The following is a 23,418-nucleotide window of genomic DNA, read 5'->3' as shown; positions in this document are numbered from 1 at the left end:
CTGTGCCTGGTATTAATGCATGGAATCCTAGACAACTGCATTAGCTAGAGGGAAGCAGCACATTTCAGACAGATATTTGACAGCTGTGAGGTTAGGAATATTGTCCTCAGCTGCCCTTCTGAAAAACCAGAGCAGGAGGAAAGCATGACCTGTTGTCCTAATAATATTCAGAGTGAATTAGTCCTAAACCAAAAGGAGAGTGTTGGGAATAACCCATACCCAGCAGGTTTCCAGCTGCCTTTATTGTACAAACCACTTGTTCAAAAAGGGTTTTCTAGGTCAGTATGACAAAGAATGTAAACTGGAGGATGGTATCAGCCCGCCTGCTATTTATTGCTAGTGAGGAGTGGCAAAAGTGTCAGAGATTCAGATGAACACCCAAAAACACAGGGGCTTCTTTGAATGTCACCCAAGCTACCCACACCTGCTGGATTTGCAGGGTGCCTGGTGAATTTCTGCCTGTTGAGCTGCAAATCCTAAATTCCTTCTCTAGATTTTACTCAGGTTTTGCTCAGGTGTTTTACCTATTGATTGCAGTGGGCCAAAGCCTAAAGGCCTTACTCAGCATTTAGTCAGGCAGCAATGGGCACTTTGTCTGAGGACTGAGTGAGGGCCCAGGATTCCAGTCCTCAAGAAGGGGAGCAAAGATGGCATTATGCATAAGCTACAGTGACCCTGTAGGGGCTATGCGGCTGGCCCAGGATCACTGGAGTACAAAGTGTTCCAGCCATGACCCCTCCTGCCCCAACACACACCTCAAATGCTGGCTCTACTCTAATCCCTCCGGGTCCAGCAAGAAGAAAGACGCCCCTGGGACTCCTCTGACCATGAGCAATAATGCTTCAGGGTGGGAAGGACTGACAATGTTTGAACTCAGTTAGAGTTTTGGTTACACTGATTTGCGCAGCTTTGAGTTGCAGCCCATCTCTCCATTATGGCTGATCTGGTTCTCTGGCCTGAGGTTAATGGTCTGATTGGCCGCCGTGGTCACTTCTCCCAAGAACAGGCTCAGACTCCCAGTTCCATTTAGAATCACGGGTGAGTGACTGCCAAGGAGGAAACACTTTTTAATCCCTGTCTTTTTCCAAATGTTAAAGAGCCGATGGAGAGATTTACATTCCTTTCAGCCCAAATATTTTTATCTCCACATCTAGAGCCAAATTCAACCCTGCTGCAAGCAGGCACATCTCCAGAGAAAACCATGGTGTGCCACTCAGTCACACCAGGTCTGACTCTGACCCATTTGCTCTGAATGGACAAAGTCCAGCTGCAGAAAAAACACCCTGATTCTGACACATGTGGCACAGAGGAAAATGAGTTTAGGAATATGCCTGCTGGCCTGTTGCTAGTGGAGTGGCTGTCCTAGGAAAGCTGTTCTATCTGCATACTCCCCCATCATAACCCTGTGAGTCCCAGCCCTTACTTCGGCTCACCCTCACTGTTTGTGCTCCTGCTTTTATTCTGGTGACAGCTCAGAATCTGTGTCATGTGTTTTTCATCTGCAGTGATTCTGGATTCATCTGTTATCCAGCACATGACAACTAGGGTGAAGTGTCTTAATGAAAAAATATCCAGGGGTTTATTAAAAAAGGAGAAAATCTTTGGTGTTCCAGTAACAAGATGCCTTGATAGCACTATGATGGATACATTAGAAATACCTATTGACAAACTGGGTAATGTTCCTTCCTTCCAACGTTGTACTAGAGACTGTGCAACTGCTGCTGAAAATTTGTGCAACACTAGTAAAGTGCATCACTGATGAAGTGGGTTCTAGCCCACGAAAGCTTATACCCAAATAAATTTGTTAGTGTCTAAGGTGCCACAAGGGCTCATCGTTGTTTTTGCTGATACAGACTAACACGGCTACCACTCTAAAACCTATTGATTATACTGTAATAACACTGAGCACCTTTCAAACAGTGAGAAATTACATGTATCCTCACACCAACCCCCCAGCAAGGTAGGCAGGTTAACACTAATCTCCTCTTTTTATAAACACAGAGAGGCAAAGTGTCTTGCCCCCAAGCATGGGAGTAGCTGTTGAAATGCAGGCAGCACCCTGGTGTTCCTTGCGGCCAGGGTTGTATGCCAATCACTAGGCTACATCTAATTGCTCATGCTATGTCTGGTGTCTCTATGCTCAGTGTCATAATTAAAATATTTTCGCACATTTGCCTGGTCTACACAAATATTTCCCCTAATGGGTGACCCTATCCTACAGTGTAGATGCCAATTTAAATGAAGATTTTAACAAATTACCCACAGTGCAGCAGGAAATATGTCACCATTGATTCAGGGTTTGGGGACCGTACAATCCATAAAGTCAGAACTATCCTTGTTCTGCATCCAAAGGTTCCGCTGAAGGCAGTGAGATATTTGGGTCCACAGGGAAGATGAGATCAAGCCCTTAGTCTCGTGTGAGTGGATGTTCCCTGTTGTCTGAGTAGTGAGAGGTGGGCAGGGGCAGCAGTGAAATCAAAGGATGCCCATACAGGGGACATCACTGGCAGTTCTTTCCTTCCCAGCAGGTCACAGTGACACCGGAGAAGTATCAGTTCGACTGATGCCTGGAGAGAGGCAAGCGGGAGATGGCACATCCCTTCCAGAGACTCCCAACCCCAAAATGGTTTGAACCTTGGCTATCTATGTGTGCAGCTATTTGGGTGGGTTTTCTGTGAGGAAAGTGGCAGGTGGGAGAGAAGAGCTTTCCTGGGCAGCATCTTGCGTGATGAATGTGTAACATTTTGACTTCACGGGGCAGCAGAACAGTTTGACTTTATTTTATGTTCGCATCAGAAGGCAGATAAACAAGGGAAAGGTGCTAAGGGTGCTGCATGCAAATTTATCACCTTGGCATCTGCTTCCCATGCCAGAAACAATCCCTTCAGCACCGCATCAGAGCGGCTCTCTAAACATATTACCCTGGCAGTTGCTTTAACAGAACTGGCACCTTTCAAAGCCTTGGTACAACCTAATCAGAGAGAGTGAATGGTGTGACATTCAGAAAAGAGGGAACCATCTTCCCTTAGTGTCAAATGCTCCTTAAAAAAGGGTGATTTTTTAATGCAATCAATAATAGAGAGCAGTTGGGATCAGGAATCGGACACAGAGCCTTCCTCTTTTACATCACTGGTTTTCAGACATTTCAAGAGTTGGATATTTATGGTTGTTTTTTCCTTTTTGCTTTCAGATGTCGGCTGTCTACGCAGAGTTAGAAAATCGCCTGATTGGCAGCTTTGCAGGAAAGATGGCTAATGCCACCACACACAGAGATTCACCCCCTGTCCCAGACCAGGCAAACGCTGCAGGTAGAGGCTTGCTTTCTCCTGGTTTTGGGATCGAGGCAGTTCATTTGCTCTAGGTGGTATGATGGCACGCAACATGCGGGTTTGGTGCTAGTTATGCAGTCCCAGGATTATGTTACATTTCTCTTTGCACCTGGGATGAAGTCACTTGAGGTCTCATGACAAATTACTGCATGGGCTCCATTAGGGTGAAATCAACACAGGTTTATTGCAGGCAGTATTCCCCTTTGGGGAAGAAGGGGGGTGAAGGGCCTGTTGGGTCCCCTGGTCGTACTCTGACCTGAAGCAGGGCTTGAGCAGGGCAAGAAGCACAATCTCCCAGGTCCAAAAGAAAAACACATTAGTTGTGTGAAGTGTAACAGTTCCTACCTACCCCCAAGGAGACTCTCTCCAGAGACTGCTAGATACTGGCCCTAGCCACACCTTCCTTCGGGTAGTCTCTAAATATCCCCAGGCCCCGCCCATTCCTTCTGTCAAGGAGCTAGCGCAAGATGTCCTCTCTCTCTGCTGGTCAGCCACTACTGAGGTCAGCTTTCTGTCTTTTAACCCTTCCTCCAGGCTTGACAGCTCTCACAGGCATATTGAGGCAGGACTGATGGAACCTAAAGGCTCTAATTAACCCTTCTTGGTCAGTGTTGGGTCTGTGCACCACATCACAGCAACTTTTTATGCTAAGGAAGACAACAGTGCACCCTATGAGTCTAAGGGGGCCCATAAAGTTCTAGAATATGACCTTTATCTTCAGTGGGAAGTTGCCTTGCTCTGGTTTGATCCGAGCAGCTTCTGCTCAGATCAGGATAGATCACTGCATGCTAGCAACTATCATCTCTCCAGGTTGCACCTTTATTTCAGGGTTGCTGTATTGTACGCAGACAGTTTGCTCTAGTGACTCCTGGCTGGGTGAAGGCTAGGCATCCGTGTTAGACCACAGGAAATGTTCATACCCCGGCTTTTAAATGAGATGTAGGCTTGGAGTAGTCTACTCTGCAGCACTGTTTGTTTCCTGCAGGTGTTCGGAAGTCACGGACGACGATCTCCTGGCAGAGTGATCCTTTGCCCTCCCAGCAGTGCTTTTACCACCCACAGAGCAGCATCCACTCCCCCAGCAGCACAGAGTCCAACCCCTATGTCAGCCTAGACAGCAGCCCTGCCCCTTCCCCCAAGCACATGGACTACACGCTAAGCCCCCTGTCTCAACGGAAGAAGCTCTTCACCTTCTCCAGGCCCCCACACAGCCGGGACACAGATCGCTTCCTGGATGCCTTGAGTGAGCAGCTGGGACACAGGGTCACCATTGTGGATGACTTCCTCACACCCGAAAATGACTATGAGGAGGTGAGTAAGGGGACCTGGACAGGGCTGCGCTCAGGGCTCTCCTGGGCTCCCTCGGGTTGGGTTCCCTGTTGAGATGATTGGTGAGGTACAGTCGCATCATACTCAGAAAGCAGGAGGGAGCAGCTTGGTGGCTATATCTCTGGGAGGCTCCTGCAGAAGTAGCTGGATGGGGACAATGAAGGAGAGTTCTGTGCTGTACAGCAAAGCACTGCGATTCTGAGGCAGGGAGCTCTCCCAGGACTTGACTGCACTGTGGCATTAACTCAAGTTATCTACACTTACATTGCTGCTCTCCAGTCAGCCTAGCTCGAGTGAGAGCGGCCATACACGGGTGCTGCACTCCTCCTGTGAGGCACTAAGATTGTGAGGGCTCAACCCATAGTTCTTTGCACTGCAGGAAGCTGTGAATTCCTCCCCAGTAAATTGTGTCCTAGGTGCTAGCCTGCGTCCACACTACAGAGTGGTCATGTTAACAGCTGACAAGTTGTGCTAACTCGAGCTTTAGCCTGTACCTTGATGGGCTTTTGTGCCCAGTGGCTGGGAGTAGAAGCTTTTCTCATGGTGTAGTTACATTCTCTTTTTCCCAAATCAGATGAGTTTCCATGACGACCAGGGAAGCTACGTCACCAATGACATGAGTAGTGCCAGCGAGTACATCAGCAGCAGCGATGAAGGGAGCTCTCTGACCTACTCCACCCTGTCTGATCACATCCCCCCTCCCCCACTCAGTCCGCCCCCGCCCCCGCCGCAGTTCCATGACTCCAGACCAGTCACTTTGAGCTCAGAGGCCACAAGAAATATCTGCTCCCCACTCTCCAAAACCTTAGGGAGTCACTCACACCCACTTCCTCCCCCTCCCCCACTTCCCCCACCAGTGCCGTGTGCACCCCCCCTGCTGCAGCGGGGCCTTGTACATCGCAGGAGCGAGTCCAGCCACATGAGTGTCAAAAGGCTGCGGTGGGAGCAAGTGGAGAACTCGGAAGGCACCATCTGGGGGCAGGTACCGTATGGAACCCAGCAACTGGAATGACAGCACTCAGGCTCAGCCAGGGCAGGATGACATTGGGTCCATTACTTACACTGACGGCTACATCATCAAAGTTAACAATCCAAGTAATCAAATCTCAGGCTCCAAGGCCTACACTATAGGGGTGAGAAAAGAAGATTTATCCATGTGCAGCAGCATTTCCAGTTGGCCAGGTGCATGCTGTGGGGGTGTTCTTCCCTTCCCCTGGAGTATCAGGGCATGGCCGCTCCTTAGGCAAGAAACTGAAACAGGGAGACTCACTTATCTACCCCAAGGTGGCAGTTCTTATGGTGTCTCTCACTTAATTTCATCCTTGCTTTGTTTGGCTCAGAACCCAAAGAACCACATAAGGGTCAACTGTGATTAGTACTGGGAAACGTATCCAATAAGATCTGCCCGAGCAGCACTCTGCGGAATATTCCTTTATCTCCATGTGGTTTGGTCAATGGGAGCAGGAGCTGTCATCAATTACTAGCCATAGGAAATTGCAGTTTTATCCACAGGGGTGGGCTAAAAATTGTGAACATGCTGGAAAGCAGAAGGTACCCAGGTATCACAGGGATGGATGCATTATAACCGGAAGGATGGAGGAGAGGCTAGAACCAGAAGTGATGTTTATTAGACAGTGTTATTGACCTGTGCCAGACAGGCTGTGATTCCCCCCTGGTGGTGACACAGAACTCAGCTGCTTATCTCAGCTAAAATGATAGGATTTGACTTGATTGAGGTGAATTTGAGTTGTTTTGAATTGATTTGGAAAAAGCTGAGTTCAGTGAGACTTAAATTTCAAGCCATGTACTTTCTTCCCTAAACAGCGTAAGAAAATGTAGAAATTAACAACTGGGCAGTCTCTCATGCGGATCCCTAATTCCCCCAGTGATTTCATTCAATGAATTAACTTGGAGTACTCTGCCTGTGCATTTGTTTCTCACTCCTCTTTTTTTTTGGGGGGGGGGGCAGGGGGGCAAAGCTGGGAATGAAGTATTTCTGCTTCGTGATTTTTTTGGATGCAAAAGGCCCTTGAGGTTTCTGTAATTCCCATCATATGCATTAGTGCAATAATATTTGCCCAAGAAACATGCTGAAGAGTTATTGTTTTTAATTTAAATGTCATACAACCTGCTAAGTTAACTCCAATGGGACTGTCTGCTAGCAGCAATGCTGGAGGATTGAATCACTAGGTTCTTTTCTTTCTTCTGAACAGAGAATGATCCCATGGGATGTAGTCTGATATAAAAAGTACCTCCGTTCCAGGACATTGTAAGAGAGAAATTCATGATCCCATAGACTCCAGTGTCTGCAATGGCTTTGTAGTGGGCAAACCTCAGTTATAAGGAAAATGCCACAAAAAATGCATCTGCCTCTAGATATTCTGGGGCGGCATAGTTTAGGGCTTTTGGGGTGGGAATGCAGCGCAGAATGGGGATGTGCAACATGGAGATCTCCTCCTGATACAGGGTCTTACTGACTATATTCCTCCTCCTGCAGCTTGGAGAAGACTCAGATTATGACAAACTGAGTGATATGGTCAAATACCTTGACCTGGAGCTTCATTTTGGAACTCAAAAGCCTGCAAGTAAGTAAACCACTTATGAACAGCCATGCTGCCACTAGAACCCAAAGCTGACACAGAACAGATAAGGAACACTTTATGGTGCAAGAACTAAGTATTTAGTGAGATAATGCCTATTTCCAGGGACACTGTCAACACAGAAGTCATATATAGTGGTCTACCAATAATTCTTTCACATAGTACTAAATAACATCTCAGATTATTAAAGTGGAGATTATTTTAAAATCTCCCATAATTTTCTCCAATGATGCTATTTGTTTATTGTCTGCATTTCAGTCAAGTGGGGCTGTGAAACTCAGCTGGACAGTTTCCCTTTCTATGTTCAGTTTCATTTACTGGTTCTCATGAAGCTGTATCTCAGCTTCCTGCCCTACATGGGAAAGCTGACATGCAAAAACCTCTTTTCCTTACCATTAAGAGCCTGGTTTTCAAATACCAGCAGCTTGAACCTGCACCAAAAACACATGTGTAACTTTGTGTCTAAATATTATACACAATTATTATAGTTCTCTGCATATTAGGATATTGGCACATGCCATGGGGAGGGATAGCTCAGTGGTTTGAGCATTGGCCTGCTAGACCCAGGGTTGTGAGTTCAATCATTAAGGGGGCCATTTAGGGAACAGGAGTGAAAATCTGTCTGGGGATTGGTCCTGCTTTGAGCAGGGGTTTGGACTAGATGACCTCCTGAGGTCCCTTTCAACCCTAATAGTCTATGAAATGGCCAAGTCTGTGTGCAAATCACACACTGAATGGGCTAGAAAGAACTCCAGGTGGAGCTCTAAGCAAGAGCTCAGGAGTCCTGGTCTGCCTTCCTAGCAGAGCAACCTTTGATGAATGAAAATCAGTTCCATAACTGAAGAGAGGGTGTGGGGGAAGGTCAGGTCTATCTCTTGTGGGGCATGAGGGATGTGATAACCTGTCTGTTTCCTGGGGAAAGGTGGATGGGTGACTTCCCATTGCTCTCCTGGGTGTGGGAGGAAGTGATGACTAACCATTAGAAAGGCAGTCTATGACTCACTTGAATTGAGAAGAATAAAACCAGAGTGAGATTTCTGTGCTCAGGTAATAAATCTGATATGGGAACATAGTGGTTTTGGAGGGTCATTTGAGGGTGCTAGTCTGGGAGGCTTTTTGGCAGGGTGAGGTGAGGTGGCACTAACTCACCCAAGTTAAGTTTCTGGAACAATCTGGGATTTTTCTGTATATCTCACCTCTTGTTTTACCTTTTTCAGCTCAGCATAAGTCTTCCATTCAGGAGATCTTTGAATTACAGAATTCAAGGATTCCCGGAGCCATTCCTATGCCCAAAGCATCATGTCTCCTCACTCTCGTTCATTATCTCACTGTTTTCAGCCCAGTTTCCTCTGTGCTGGAGTTAGCTGAGCTCGTCCTTACGTCTGATTAAATCTTTCAGTTTCTCTTCCAGAGCCAACTGTGTTGTCTGAATCATTTAAAAAGAAAGACGTGGTTGAAATTTTGTCTCACAAAAAGGCCTACAACACATGTAAGTAAATGTCAGAGTGGAAGCAAAACCCTAAACAAGTCCTGAGATGGAACGGCAGTACCTGGCAGTACCTGGCAGTATAGAGAACTGGAAAGGTAAAAAGAGAGCAAAGATAAATAGGTACATCCCAGTTTGCCTGGGTACAGTGGTCAGTACAGGACAATAGAGACCACTGCAATACAGTGTCCTTTGTAGGCCAGCAGACAGAGTCAGCCCTAAGCTAATGAGCTTGAAGGAGAACTATAAAGATGGGATGTGACTCACTGGCATGGAGCAGGGTGGATAGCACTCCAGATAATGGGGCAGCCCCAGGAATGAGTCTTTTCTCCCTGCATTGTGAAGTGGCAGGCGAGGAGGAGGTGCAAAGCAGAGGACACTGCAGAACGTGACCAGAAGCACCTGAGGGCAGCACACTTGGCTGATCTTTACAACTGCTCCAGTAAGGATCAGTGTGCATTGCCCCAGTGCCTGCCTCTGGATGAGGCACCAGCAGGCACTTGGAGTGGGGAGAGCCTGACTGACCCCAGACAACTTGGCCACTCCCCCTTGAATCCAAGGAATGCAAGTGGACACTTAGCCTGGCCCTGCTGCCTAGCATTCAGTAGGACGACAGATCACCATTCTGCCTGGCTCCTGCATGGGAATGCAGTGAGGTGCAGAGAAGAAAAAGGCTTCACGTGTCCTCCATCCCCTGTGCACTACGCAGGACAAGGCAGAATGTTACCATTAGGTATCTGACTTTATCATGCACCTGAATCTCATTAATCCTAGGGGAGAGCCTTGGGGAGACTAGACCCTGACATGCATGAAGGCTTCTGCTCTGTCACCCAGGCTAATCCCCTGCATTGCTTTCGCTCGGATATATGTAAATGAGCCATATTCCAAACATACTTTGCAGAAAGGGGGTGGGAATGGGAATGGAGTCTCCTACCTCTGGATCGCATCTTCCGATCCAGCCCAGCTGGGTAGTGACTGAAAGTTCTTACCATGTGATGGTGGTTTGGTGGCTTGGGTGAAAAGATATAACTGTTCCGGCCCAGTTCCTGTTGGGCAGGTGTCCACATCACAAAACAGCTCCTCAGGTGGCCCTATTGCCAATAGTCTCAGCAGAGGGGCCAAGAGGCTGCCCTCCTGCCCCTATGGAGCTTCCCTTTGGGGTGTCCACCCGGCAGCTTTTCCCTGACACTAAAATTCATATAGAATGTACCAGCCTTTGGAGTCTGCTTCCTCCCTGTGCCCGAGTTGATGTCCTTCCTCCTCCTCCCCAGCCATCCTGATAGCCCACCTCAAGCTCTCACACATCGAGCTGCGCCAAATTCTCATGACAATGGAGAGCGACCGCCTGGAGTCCTCTCACATCAAGCAGCTCCTGCTGTACGCACCTGACGCAGAGGAGGTCCATCAGTACCAGAGCTACCAGGACAATCCCAGCAAGCTGAGTGAGCCAGACCAGTTTGTCCTGCAGGTAGCTGCCATGTGATTGGGCATGGGGAAGGCATGGGTGCTGCAGTGTCATTGGGATGGTCCTGCTGAAAATCCAGCCAGTTCAGCCAGCTGTAGGAGAATAATTGCACATTGTTTCATACTAACCTGCATCAAATCAAATAGCTACAGGTGTTATCAGGTATAAAACTGTAGCACCAAGAGTGTGCTGAGCCCTTTACACTCACGGGTCTCTACCCTGTAGAGCCTCCAGCCTAAACCCACATTATGCAGACCCTGGCGAGGGAAGTGGAGCACCTGGGAATCTAGTGGATGAGCAGGGAGGATTAGCTCACATCTTGGCACCTCTGGGATTATTAACTGGATTTGGTTTTAACTGTAGCTTTTCTCTGGTCTAATTTGCCAGTGTTATTTTTGAGACAAGACTTAGGGCTCAGAGGCCTCTTGGCAGGAGGGTGTTTAAAAGAACTGGTTTAATGAGGGGAGGGTGGAAGTGAGTCAGGGAGGAAGTTCCAGAATCCAGGGTTGCATTTCCTCTTAATGGTTAGTAGGTTTCATCGAGCTGGCTTCTTTTTTTAGAGAAATAATGCAATGTGCTGACCAGCTTTCAAGCTTACAGCCCAGGAACACCATGCCAAGAGGAAAGGATTTTCAGAATTCTGTGATCTGCTTGTTAGTATTGGATTCACAGCACTATTGGAGTGGGGGGCAGGGGTGTGTTCAGTGGAATAGCCAGATCTACTCTTGAGTTTTGGTTTTGCTGATGACATATAAATATGTGGCCAGGCGTTGTGAACTGCCCTGCATTCAGGTACCAAAGTAAAGCGTATCGACCTCAGGCTTTGCCACTTGGGTCTCCCAAATCTCCCTTGCCATCTGGTTACCACTCAATAAATGGATGGGAATTGTGACAAATCAGTGCTACCAACCGAGCTTGAGCTTTGATTGTGTAGTTTTGCCCAGCTGCGAGTTTCTTCCTAGTGACAGACTCTCTGATGGATACTGGCATTAAACCCAGTCTGTGGCAGTGAGTTGAAAGCGATTGCTGATAAAAACAACAGAAGCTACCCACACTTGCTACCCAGTGATACCTGAGAGAGGGCAGGCAAGCGCTGTTTCACAGTAGAGGGAAATTCTGCATTAAGGGGAACACTGCATGTAAACTGGGAGGGAAGGGAGTTAATCAACGGTGACCCCAGTAATTTGTTGCTCCCTTTTTTCTCAGATGTTATCAGTACCAGAATATAAAACCCGGCTACGCAGCCTTTACTGTAAGACTACTCTGCAGGAGAAGGCAGAGGAGATCAAAGCCAGCTATGAGTGTATCTGCAACGCTTCCCTGGAGCTGAAAAGCAGCAAGAAACTGGCTAAGATCTTAGAGGTCAGAGAACAAACCTCATTGCCAGTAATAGCCATTGGGGGGCATCCAGCATCCACCACTCAGCAAAGCATGCACAGTCTGTGCCAGCCGGTGTAAGGGCTGGGAGAGAGTTAATGCACACGCTGATCCAATCTAGGCTATTGGTTTGTTCCATCAAGGACCAACCCTGGGCTCTGGTAGAATTGACAGCTGGCTGCATGTTAACTCTGCAGCAGAATGGTTGGTTGCATGTGGGTTTACAAAGCCTAAGAGATTCTCCTTTAGCTCAAGTGGCCAGGACCTTGGGCTTTGGAGCAGGAGGATGTGGGCTTTACCCTAGCAGTCGCTATGAACATCTGAGTGGCCGTGGTGTGCAGTACAGTGACAAATGTGAAGTCCTAGCTAGCCAAAGATTTTTTGCCAGATGGAAAAAATCCTTCTTCTCTTGCTGTCTAGCTTGGACCTGGACTGCAGCAGCCTACCCCTGCCTTCCTGACCGATCCACTGGGGTGAGGTGGGGGGGCTTGTAGATTTGCCCCTTGCTATCAGTTGCATGCTTTAGAAGAAACTGGTAAAACAAACACAACACAAGGTGACAAAGGACATTTCCAAATTAATGTTTAATCTTCTTAATGACCTTTTCACAGCAACCCAAATCACACCTAGTTAGCCTTCTGGAGCCAGTAGCTGGCTGCAGATTAACTTGTAGATATGAGAAATTCACACAGCTCCAGTGGTGGGCTCTAGCTCTCGTGACAAGGGGATCCCCCACTTTCCTTTAGCTCCTCTGTCTTCTTCTCATGACAGGTCTTGAATCATCTTCCAGTGACTGTGAGGGCCCTTTTCTAATGACAGGCATTGAGAGCACTTTATTGAAGGCTCAGGCCTGGGGGTCCTAGCCTATTTCCAGAACTGCCCAGCCCCACTGTGAAGGGACAGAAAGGAAGGGAAAGCATGGCTCTGGAGAAAGGGTTACATAAAAAATTCACTCCTCAAAGATCTCCCTGTGTAAACAAAGAGAGGCATCCAAGCCCTTTGGCCTTCTGCAGCAAAGAGCATGAGCACTTTGCTATTGGATCAACAGGAGAGCTCCCTGTACAACAGGCTTGCAGATCCCAGGGCAGAACCTACATACCCAAAACACTGATCCCGAAAGGGAGATTGCTGCAGAAGATAAAGGAGATTCTGTTTACTTCCTCAAGTTGCAAGCCAAAGTCCATCTATCCTGCACACATGCCTGTACAGAGTTAGTGGTCAAATACATCATTAACTATCACACAAGAAGCTGCCTCCTGGCCAGTGAGATGCGATGGATCAGGCCATTAGTTCCCGTTTGAACTTCAGGCGGGATTGCAGATCTTGGAGGAAAAATCCTCTGTCTGTAACTCCCACTGAGCTCTCTGACTGCGCAAGCCCCCTCCAAGTCAGTAACCAAACATGCAAATAACAGACCCCCAAATGGCTTTGAAAGTCTCCTGAGTTCCTGTATATTCACATAGGAACTGCATTCCCCACCTTGGTCTCTAGACCATCAGACTGGAACACCTGCTGGGAACTCCAGTGGTAGGTTTTGCTGAGAGAGACACTATTTGCCCTTACAGACCTACTAAAGCAGTGATGGGTATTCCCACAAACTGCATGGAGAATTCATTTTTAATAAATATGATAGCATGTGCTTCAAGCAGCCACTGTAGTTAATGGTATGTTCCAGTTTCCATTCTACCTCCCCACCTTCCTCCCTTCCCAGTTACTCAGAACTTTCTCTCCCTGTTGCTTTTTAGGCTAACATTTTCCATGCTTTGTCTCAGCCCACAGCTGACACAGCCTCAGAATTAGTTCAGCTGAGTTATGTATGTGAGGGGGGAAATGACCCTTTTGCCATATGTCTTGATTCATAGAATCAGAGAAATATCTGGCTGGAAGGGACCTTGAGAGATCATCTAGTCCACTCCTCCTGCACTGAGGCAGGACTAAACCATCCTTGGCAGGTATTTGTCTAGCCTGTTCTTAAAACCTCCAGTGACAGGGATTCCATGACCTCCCTAGCCACCCTGTTTTACTGCTTAACTATCTTTAGAGTTAGAAAGTTTTTTCCTAATATCCAGCCTGACATGGAGAACAATTGATCACCATCCTCTGTATAATCATCTTTTACATATCTGATGACTGTTTGGTTGAAATGATCACACAGTCTGACGAAGTGGGTATTCACCCACGAAAGCTTATGCTCCAATACTTCTGTGAGTCTATAAGGTGCCACTGCTTTTTACAGATCCAGACTAACACGGCTACCCTCTGATACTTGACAGTCATTACTCATAAATAGCTAATGCTGGAGATGGCCAACGTGGTATGTTTTGTAGCCCTCATTAGAGAAGGAAAAGATCTGGAGTTGGAAGAGTTTCCAGAGCTGACTGAGAGCATTGATGGTGCTGAGCCTGCTGTGTAGTGCATCTTATACTTGTCTTTGAAAGGAGCAGCACACATTCCTCCCACCACCTACTGCCACACCCCAGCTTACTGGCCACATCCCCGTGGGGCTGGGATGCTGCTGGCCTGTTGGTAGCCTCGGGGCCTAGAGCTCAAGAGAGTGCTCTGCCTGGACTGTGCCTGGCTCTTGTGCAGGTGAGCCAGGGTGAAGAAGAGACTGACTGTGCATTCACAAAAGCGCAGGCAGAATTTTGCCCTTAACATTTATTCATCCGTCTAATGCCTTGTAATGAATCACTGCAGTTTCCCGTCATAACTTTCCAAGCATGCACATCAGGTCCTGATCTGGCACAGAAATAAGCTTGTTTTCTCAGCTTATCCCACAGTGGTGCTCTCTATCGGTGATCCAGGTGCTGCACCAAAACTAGCTTCCCTGCTGGGTTCCTGATATGCTGGGCTGGAGCTGACACAAGGCCCAATGGGAAGGGAAGGGGAGAGGGAGGCAGGGAGCGTAACAGCGCAGGGTTCGGTGACTGATCAGTCATGGGAGGTTCTCTTTGCAGTTTGTGCTGGCAATGGGGAACTATTTGAACAACGGGCAGCCCAAGACCAATAAAACGACAGGCTTTAAAATCAACTTCCTCACTGAGGTAAGGCGAACGGGAACAGTCCTCATTGCACATGCTGTTCTCATGCTGATGAATTCTGAGCGCTCGGGTAGGGACTAGGGTACTGGATGTATTTCCAAAGACAGCTTCTGAGTGCAGTGGCCATTTCAAGGCCCCTTGAAGGGAGCAGGTCAGTGGCAGGGTGAGGATACCAAGGCAGGGGTTATAAAGCAGACCTGGCCCAGTGGTGACCAGGGCCGGCTGTAGCGTTTTTGCCGCCCCAAGCACACACACACAAAAAAGTCGCAATCAGCGGCAATTCGATGGCAGGTCCTTCACTCGGAGAGGGGGTGACGGCCCCGCCGCCGAATTGCCGCTGAATGGCCAGACATGTCACACCCCCACCACCCCCTTCATTGGCCGCCCCAGGCACCTGCTTGCTACGCTGGTGCCTGGAGCTGGCCCTGGTGGTGACACAGTGGGCTTCCCTGTGGGGGGTCTCAGACTCACACTCAGTTTCTAGGTTGGCAGGAGCAAATAATGGTGCTGTGGTGGCATCATGGACATCTCCTGGGAGAAGGCCTGTATTTCTGTATAGGTTCTTATACCGCAACCATCACTGTAGTATCTGAGTGTCTGTCTGTGCCCTCATGCAGCTCAAGTGTGCTGGTGACCTAGGGGGCATAAAGAGAGAATGCTGCAGAGGCAAAGGTAGACTCACAGGGCCCCCATCCGAAGTTCCCTGCAAGCTGCGCAGCACCCTATTTAGCACCATGCAGGTGCTCAGGGAACCTGCCCGGGGACCTGCTGGAGGAGGGGTGCCCCTCCCCCGGCCCGAACCTAGCCTGGTCCCCAACTATGCCACCGCTTGGACCTGCTGGGGCCAGGGGAGGGAGCACCTTCAGCCTCAGCCCCAGAGCTGCTGCAGTGGGGAGAGGCGCCTCTCCCCCCACAGCCCAGGTGCTGCTGCTGCTGCAGGAAGAGAGGGCTGGGGGGAGTCCTCTCTTCCTGCCATGGCCCTGGAGCACCCTCTTGCATCCTAAATCCCTGGTACCTGGCTCCACTCCAGAGCCCGCACCCCCAGTCGGAGCTCTCCTCCCAACCTTTGCAACCCAACCCTCTGCCCCAGCCCTGAGCCCCTCATCCCTAGCCCCAGAGCCACCGGGGGGGGGCAAGTGGGGCAATTTGCCCTGGGCCGTGCAGGGGCCCCAAGAGTGTTTTTCAGGGCCCCTGGAGCGGGGTCCTTCACTTGCTCCGGGGGCCCTAGAAAACTCTCGTGGGGCCCAGGTCCCTGGAGCTTCTTCCACTCTGGGTCTTCGGCGGCAATTTGGCAGTGGGGGGGGTCATTCCACCCCAGGACCCACCGCCGAAGTGCCGGGTCTTTGGTGGCAATTCAGCGGCAGGGGCCCCCCACTGCCAAAGACCCCAGGCCCCCTGAATCCTCTGGGCGGCCCTGCTTGGCCCCACCCCAGAGCCCTCACCCCCAGCCGGAGCCTTCACACCCCTGCATCCCAACCCTCTGCCCCAACCCCGAGCCCCCTCCCACATTCTGAACCCCTTGGCCTTACCCCCCCAACACACATGAATTTTGTTAGGTGCACCTATATGAGGGTGATGTGTCACACATCACCTCCATATTGGTGCACCTAACCAAATTCAATCTACACATGAGTGGGAAAAATTAGAGGGAACATTGTCCCCAACATGGGGAAACTTTTCATCTACTTTCTCCATTTCACTAATCTGGATTTAACATACTGTGTTAACATTAAACACCACTTTTAAACATTAATCCGTAACGTGCTGCTGCTGCTGCTGCTGCTGCTGCTGCTGGTGGGAGCTCCTGTGAACGTGAGTGCAGAGTGATCCCAGCAGAGGTGCGTGAATGTTTCTGGCAGTATTTTGGAAACTGCACATGTAGGCTGAATGGTCAGTGAAAAACCCACCCTCCCGTATAGGAATCTCCTTACCTGTTTTGCTTTGTTCTAGCTGAACACAACCAAGACCGTTGATGGGAAATCTACTTTCCTGCACATTCTTGCCAAATCACTTAGCCAACATTTCCCAGAACTTCTGGGTTTTGCCAAGGACCTTCCTACAGTGCCGCTTGCTGCCAAAGGTAAATAAACAAGTAGCATTCTCAGAGAAACCTGTCCTGATATAGGACTGATGAAGGACTCCCCTGCCCCTTGCCTCTCTGTGCCCCCTCTTGGTTCCATGCCACCATTAGGCATAGCCTATGAACTGCAGTAGTTTGACACAAATAGAGACAGGGAAAGTAGCCCGGATAAATAAGAACTAGCGATGGGCTGGAGCCATAAAGCATGGAGGTATCTGGATCTGGGGTTTTAGTTAGGTTCCTTTTAGAGATGGTCCATTCTTGTGTTTTGAAAACATTTGGTTCCCATTTTAATACTAGTTACTCCTTATGCTGCGCTTCGGCCCATCCACGTCCTGGTGAGCAGTGGAGGAGAAATACCATAATACCATAAGGAAGGTTCTGCCCCTGGTGTTTCTGGCCCAATGGAAGTATTGGAGATCTTAGAAGGGAGCCTGCTCTTGTGAGATTTCCAGCCCAGCTTAGCAGACTCAGGAGGCTTGGATTCAGATACCTTGGGGGAAGTGTTCCAACTCTGGGGTGTGTATTTGAACTCAGCCCAGACTCTGCCCACTGGGCACTGCAGCAATCACTAGACCCCAAAGGAGACGTTCCATACAGTGGTAGTTGTGATTGACCTTGCATCGTCTTTGGTTTTGCTGGTTTTAAGCCAGACCCTTTAGTGCTGACCTGCCCTAATGTACTTCATGGTAAAACCAAGTGCCTTGGACAGTGTTCTTACTCAGGATTGTTCATATGTTAATTACCCTGTGGTGAAAAACATATCTTTTTAGCAGCGAAGATGAGGCCCCAGTTGTTATACTGAATATTCACAGACATTCTCATGGCTCATCGGCATCACGCTGTCAGGACCAGATGTCCGGACAACTCCGGTGCAGCAGTACTGAGCTCACAAGCTTCTCAAACACAGGCCTCTTGTGGACCATATCATAGCCAAGCTGGGGACCTGACAGCCACACCTGATCTGCAGGCCCCATGCTCCTGAGCGTGCAGTGGTGACAACGGTGGCTGTGATGATTACAGATCCCAGCACTTTGTTTAGAATAATGTTTCTGTGCTGTGTGCCTTAGCGACACACAGAGCCGCCCCACACCCTGCTCCAAGGAGTTACCATTCCAACTGCAGACATCACACAAGTGGGAGCAGCACGTGTTGCTGAGTTATAATTGAAAGGTCTCATGGTCCTTTGGCTTGTCATGCACATGTGTCAGTGGTGGCCCAACATGCAGCATGTACATGCTGAATATCATAGCTGGGGCCTAAGTCTCTTCTCTCTCCCTGATATTTGGAAGTAACTCAGTCAAAGTCAGTGGAGTTGCACTTGCATAAAACTGGAGTAGTGTAAGAGACAGGAGATTCAGGCCCCTAGATTTTAATTTTCTCCTCTTAGCCTGTTTGCACCTGTAATATTCTTGCCCGGTGCTCTCACTTGACCTAGCTTTTCTTAAAATAATTCTCGGCCTTTATTACTTTCCTGTCCCCACTCCTTAACAGTCAATATCCTTCCTTCCATCCATTCATTTTGTGGCTAAACTCACTAAATTCCCCTCCCATGTCAAAGTACTCATTTATCCATAACTACCCTTCCCCCTTTGCCATTGAACCCCCAAGGCCTCTTGCACTTGGCAGGACCCAGTTTCTCTCCAGTGTTCTCTGAATGTCTCCTCCTGACAATCACCAGTTCTTTCTGGGCTAATAGGTAGCTCACTCACCTGGTACAGGTCAGTAAGAATGTCTCTGTCCCCACCTGGAGGTCTGGCTTCACCCAGAATGCAATGCAGCTTGGTCATTCAGGTCAAGAGGGAGCAGCACACGCTGGAACATGTACATCCACAAGAAGAACCTCTGCATTAAAGATGAGGGCAGTGTAGACCACATTGTAAAGCCCCTGGGTTTGCTTTTGACCTATGGATCTCACTTTCCTGCTCTTGGTTTAGCAGCAGCCGGCACCGACTCAGAACTATCTTAATGACATTGTTTTAAACTCTCCTCCTTATTCAGTGAATCAGAGAACATTAACAGCTGATCTCAATGACCTTCACACTACTATCAGTGAAATAGAGACTGCCTGCCACAGCATGCCAGCTGCTGAGGAGGACAAATTTGCTATTGTGATGAATGTATCCTTCCGTAAAAGAGGCAAATCACAAACATTGCTATCTGCTGTCTTTAGCCCAGTGTTTGTTAAGCATTCTGGCCATCTAGTAAGGAGGTACCATTTGGTGAAGAGCATGGTATGGACTTCACCTTTATGACCCAGAGGTGAGAGGGCTCCCAATGGAGCCACACTGAGGCTGCCAGTGTTCATGCCTTTGCAGAGTTATCATGGGGGAAGCCACTCCCCTGTGGGCAGAAGGCTCTTGGTGTTGTCTCTCCCTGTGTTGTAGGAGATGGATGCAGAGACATTGCCTATGCAAAACAAATTCCCTTTTGTGTGGGGGTTTCTTTTTAACTAGTTTATCAGCCCACAGTTGCTGTGCTCACGTTGCAGGGGACCTTGTGTTGGACTGTAGATGAAAACCCAGCCTTTTCTAAGCAGCATCTGTTCAGGATCTTGCCACAATATGGTGTAGTTTTTCCTTAAACCACTCCTCTCAGTCTTTCCTGGAGAGCGCCCATCCCACTATAAAATCTCTGGATGACCTGCAGCATAAGGCCATGGAGGAATTCAGCAAAGTGCTGTCCTTCTTTGGGGAAGACTCCAAAGTGACCACATCTGAATCTTTTTTTGGCATTTTTGCTGAGTTCATGAGCAAGTTTGAGGTGAGTTGCATTGCTATAGAGCCAGCAGACATGGGTGGGGTCTCACCGTAAAGGCCCGGAATGGGTTTTGCTGCATCACCTGCTAGTGGGGCTTAGTTTAGCTTTAACTCAATAGTTGGCTCTGAATGTGAGTAAAATCCAAATCTTAAAAGGAAAGCAAGTCAGGAATTGGATGGCTCAGGAGACTTGGATGATACTTCAGGGCCTTTCAGCTCTAGGTCACCAGGCCGAATATTGACCAGATGAAAAGTGAAACAATTGCTGTTACCATCTGATGGGCTGTTATGAAGGGCACTGATAACGGGCTTGAGTCTGAGCATAGGGACAGCGAGTTCCACAACAGACTTGGCATTAACTGGCACCCCTTGCCAATGGGCCCAGCAGAAGGCGAAGGATGGAAAGGGCGCAGAGACAGACAGTCTTCCCAGGATAGTCCTGAAGCACTCCCGCAGGGCACTGTCAGAGGAGACCTGCCTTTGCACAGCACATGCTGTACTAGTTCTGTGGAAGAAGAGAGGACTTCAGTCTCAGAGGCTCAGTGCAGTCCCCTGCACCTGTACTAAACTTGCTGTAGAAGAGGAAAGTTGGGCATAGGCCTGATCCTCTCTCTGCTTGGCATTCCTGCAACCAGATTCACTGCCCTCAGCCACTCATGCTCACCACTCCTTGACTTGGGTAGAATTTGCATGGAGCAGTTTTGAGGGCAGAGCTCAATCCTGTGTGTTTCTGCGAGTCTGAAGCGTTCTCCTTGTCCATGGAGAGCTGCCTTTGCCTGATGACACATCTTGTTTTGTTTCCTTCTCTCCCTGCAGCGGGCCCTCAGTGACGTGCAGGCCTGCGAAAGCCAGCGCAGTCCCAGGATGACCTCGCCCCTTGCCTGGTGATGGGCTGGTGGTGACATTCGGTGCAACACTTTATTGCCAACAAAGTGCAGTTGGTTCCTGTTGGTTGTAAATATGCTGCTTTCATGTTAGCACCAATCAGAACCATGGACCAAGGCAAAGGGGCTTGTTTGGTGGTAATCTGGACACTGTAGGAATAACTTCTGTGAAAAGGCACCATGGATGGGTCCTGAGATGGATGTAGGGGTGGGGCAGGGTTACAGAGTTAAGACAAACATTGTGTTAGTCCTAACTACAGGATCTTACGTTTAGTGCCCTAGATTTCCAGTGCATTGTTGAATCAGGTTTGCAGACCCACCAGGATGTAGAAACCCCCTTACATTTTTCAGAATCTGTACATGTCGGCAGTAGCAAACCCTGGGATCCCTGCCCAGGACTCTGTTGTGGGTGCACAAAGCGTTTTCTTCTCCCCACGTAACAAGGGCTCAGCACTCTCCCATGATGGGACACAGGCTCTGCTTCCGAGGCATCAGAGGGAGAGCAGGGCCAGGGCCCGCCCCCTGCCCAGTGAGAAGAGCTGGTTGGGCACAAAAGGCAGCACATGCCAAACCCCTTGAATTGGTGATAGAGCTGCCACTGGAGCTGATCTCCAGGGATTCTTGGGAGGAACCGCTGATGAGTCAAGCCGAATTTCTCCTCAGAGTCCCTGCAGCACCTTCAAACCGACCAGCCAGCATTTAATTTTTCCAGAGCTCTTACCCAGTCAGAACTCCCACTGACCCCACATTGGCTGAGGCAGGGCGCTTCAGGGTTTGCTCAGAGTCTTTAATTCTGGACTTCAGCAGGGAAAGGTCAGTGATGATGTCAGGAAATTACCTCCCAGAATTGTGCATGGTGTATCCACTTTGTCCCCAAACATGGATTCAATATGATTCCATCCAGTTGCTTTATGCAGTGGGACAGTCCTGAAATTCCTACCTGGCTGTGTCCTATTTGCTTAGGTGTGTGGCATTGACTGATGGGTCTGGACAGTTTACTAGAAAATTAACATCTTCCTCACCAGATCTACATGGACTTGCCAGGAGACACAGTTCACTGAGCATCTTGAAGCCTCCGTAGAAAGTGTAAAACCCTTGGCAGTCTAAACGTCTAGCAGTCAGTGGGATTCCTTCAAAAAGCTAAAGCCCTGCAGTGTAGCTTCTGAGGCTAGCCAGAGAGCCCAGCAGAAAACCAAGTATGTGCTGTACCTTTCAATCATTTACTGAGGGCCTGTAGTTCTGTGGTAACATCTGACATAATGTAGGATTCAATCGATCCTTCATGCCAAGTGTATTCTGTGAACGGCAGAACTGTACACACCATGCTCCATTGCTCTGGCAGCCTCTGATTATTGTGTAGGTAAATTTAATGATATCTGAGATATCCTTCTGGGATTAATGCTCTTCTAGACTTTTGTGGTCTGCATGTGCCTCCAGGTGATACAGTTTGCTAAGATCCTTACAGCAAGAAGCATCAGTGCGTTCACATTGTTGGGCATTATTTTGTGCAAAAAGCAGTCATTGCCTTTCAACTCTGATGTGCTCTAACATCCTGCTCCTTGAAACTCTCCAGCAACACCTGGAGCTTAGGTAACATTTCTCATCCAAATGCTTCTCCTCACTTGATGCCAGAGCAAGAGGTCCTCTCACAGCCTGTGCAGAGAGTAGAGAATCATCAACTGGTGCATTATTTACAGGAGACCTTATGTGCATCAAATCCTTTGTTTTCAGTACTTTTTTAAAACTCCCTGCTGTAGAAAGTGATGTATATTTCCACAAGTGTTTTTTCAGTTTTTACAGCTATCAGTGCCAGGTAGCTTCTAGCATTGTATTATCAGCTGCCCAAGCACTGCATTATCAGAGCCGTGTTTTTTCTCCTTGATTTATGATAGGACAATGCATATTTGTCTCCATTCTGTGTTTCAGATGCTGCATACTGTGTATAGTTGATCTTTTTTTAAGCACATATTATGTATTTAAACTGTTTGAGGTTATTTTGAAACTGTCATTAATGAAAATGCTGTACATAGACTTTGCTACCTGTTGTAACTTGACAAAATAGGTAAAACTCCAATTGCTTTGTTTCCAGATGGTATTTTTTATGTGAAAATTTTCAGAGAACCAGAACTTCTGAGATATGGTTATTTTATTTGATAACAGGACTATGTGTATAGTCACAGTTCAGTCTCTACCCAAAACCTATGGGCTGTCCCCAAAATAAAGCTACTGCGGTCTGCCTCCCAACTGCATTTGAGTCCATTATAGGTAAAAACTATAACACACCCTGGTTTTCCACAATAGCCTTAAAAAGAGGGTGGATTTCTGTGGTTGGCAGCTTTTATAACTGCACATCTTAAGACTGAATATTTTATATGTCCTTCTTATTCCCTTGAGAGATCATTGCCCCAGTTAGGGAGAGGTTTAACTATCTCAACAGCAGCAGTAGAACAGAAGGGATAATTATCTCTGTGGGAGGCTTCCTGTGAATCCATACTCAGAGTAGGGTGAGGAGTGAGGCGAGAGTGTTTCGGTTTAAAATAACGCCTGCCATTTTACATTGCTCAGCAGTAAATATTTAGTTTGCATATGAGCCAGAGAATTGCAGTCCTCTCAAAGGCAGTTGGAGCAGGTTGAGCTCATGTTCCCTAGGGGATTTCTCTCCTGTGGCAATTGCATCATTTGCCTTAGCAGGAAATAAACCATGTGAGTGATTTCCCAGATTTCCCATAGTGGTGGCTGGTGGACACTGTGGCTTTTTGCTCTTTGCATATATGTAATGGTTTAATCTGACAATGAGGCCTCAGCATAGGCCTAAAGTGTAGACTGAGTTTGAAAGAGTTTTACAAAATGCCACAGATAAAATCTATTCACTGGGCAAGCCCTCAGTGCCTCGTACATGTAAAATAAATGTACCTCCTTCCTAACTCTCTGAGCCCTGCACAGCTGTTAGGTGAAGAGACTGGCTCCTCCAGAACCTGAATCAAACAGCTTAGTGAGTGCCCCAGCCTGCCTCACGCACACCTCTGGCATTCCAGCAGGCGATTCCGAGGCAGCGGCACTTTCTAGAA

At 48.3% G+C, this 23,418-nt stretch overlaps 1 protein-coding gene across 4 annotated transcripts in view; it reads left to right on the top strand.

Annotated features, from left to right (window-relative positions):
* The window catches only part of GRID2IP (Grid2 interacting protein), a 116,071-nt gene extending 93,495 nt beyond the window's left edge, over positions 1-22,576 (top strand). The window contains exons 11-23 of one of the 4 annotated variants that reach the window (XM_032778427.2): positions 2,529-2,626; positions 3,191-3,308; positions 4,315-4,640; positions 5,233-5,640; positions 7,156-7,243; positions 8,670-8,747; positions 10,016-10,212; positions 11,416-11,571; positions 14,544-14,630; positions 16,578-16,707; positions 18,709-18,827; positions 19,306-19,470; positions 20,283-22,576. In XM_032778427.2, the coding sequence (XP_032634318.1) occupies positions 2,529-2,626; positions 3,191-3,308; positions 4,315-4,640; positions 5,233-5,640; positions 7,156-7,243; positions 8,670-8,747; positions 10,016-10,212; positions 11,416-11,571; positions 14,544-14,630; positions 16,578-16,707; positions 18,709-18,827; positions 19,306-19,470; positions 20,283-20,354 (2,042 nt within the window). In that variant the 3' untranslated portion in view covers positions 20,355-22,576. Of the gene's footprint in view, positions 1-2,525; positions 2,627-3,190; positions 3,309-4,314; positions 4,641-5,232; positions 5,641-7,155; positions 7,244-8,657; positions 8,748-10,015; positions 10,213-11,415; positions 11,572-14,543; positions 14,631-16,577; positions 16,708-18,708; positions 18,828-19,305; positions 19,471-20,282 lie in introns of all 4 variants that reach the window. The other 3 variants (XM_032778423.2, XM_032778426.2, XM_032778422.2) reach the window with 3 other exon arrangements.
* Positions 22,577-23,418: the final 842 nt, after the last annotated feature.

This window comes from Chelonoidis abingdonii, chromosome 9 (genome assembly GCF_003597395.2).
Source record: "Chelonoidis abingdonii isolate Lonesome George chromosome 9, CheloAbing_2.0, whole genome shotgun sequence".
NCBI classification, from domain to species: Eukaryota; Metazoa; Chordata; order Testudines; family Testudinidae; genus Chelonoidis; species Chelonoidis abingdonii.
Note: the sequence above shows the minus strand (reverse complement) of the source record. Positions and strands in the feature narration are given on the sequence as shown.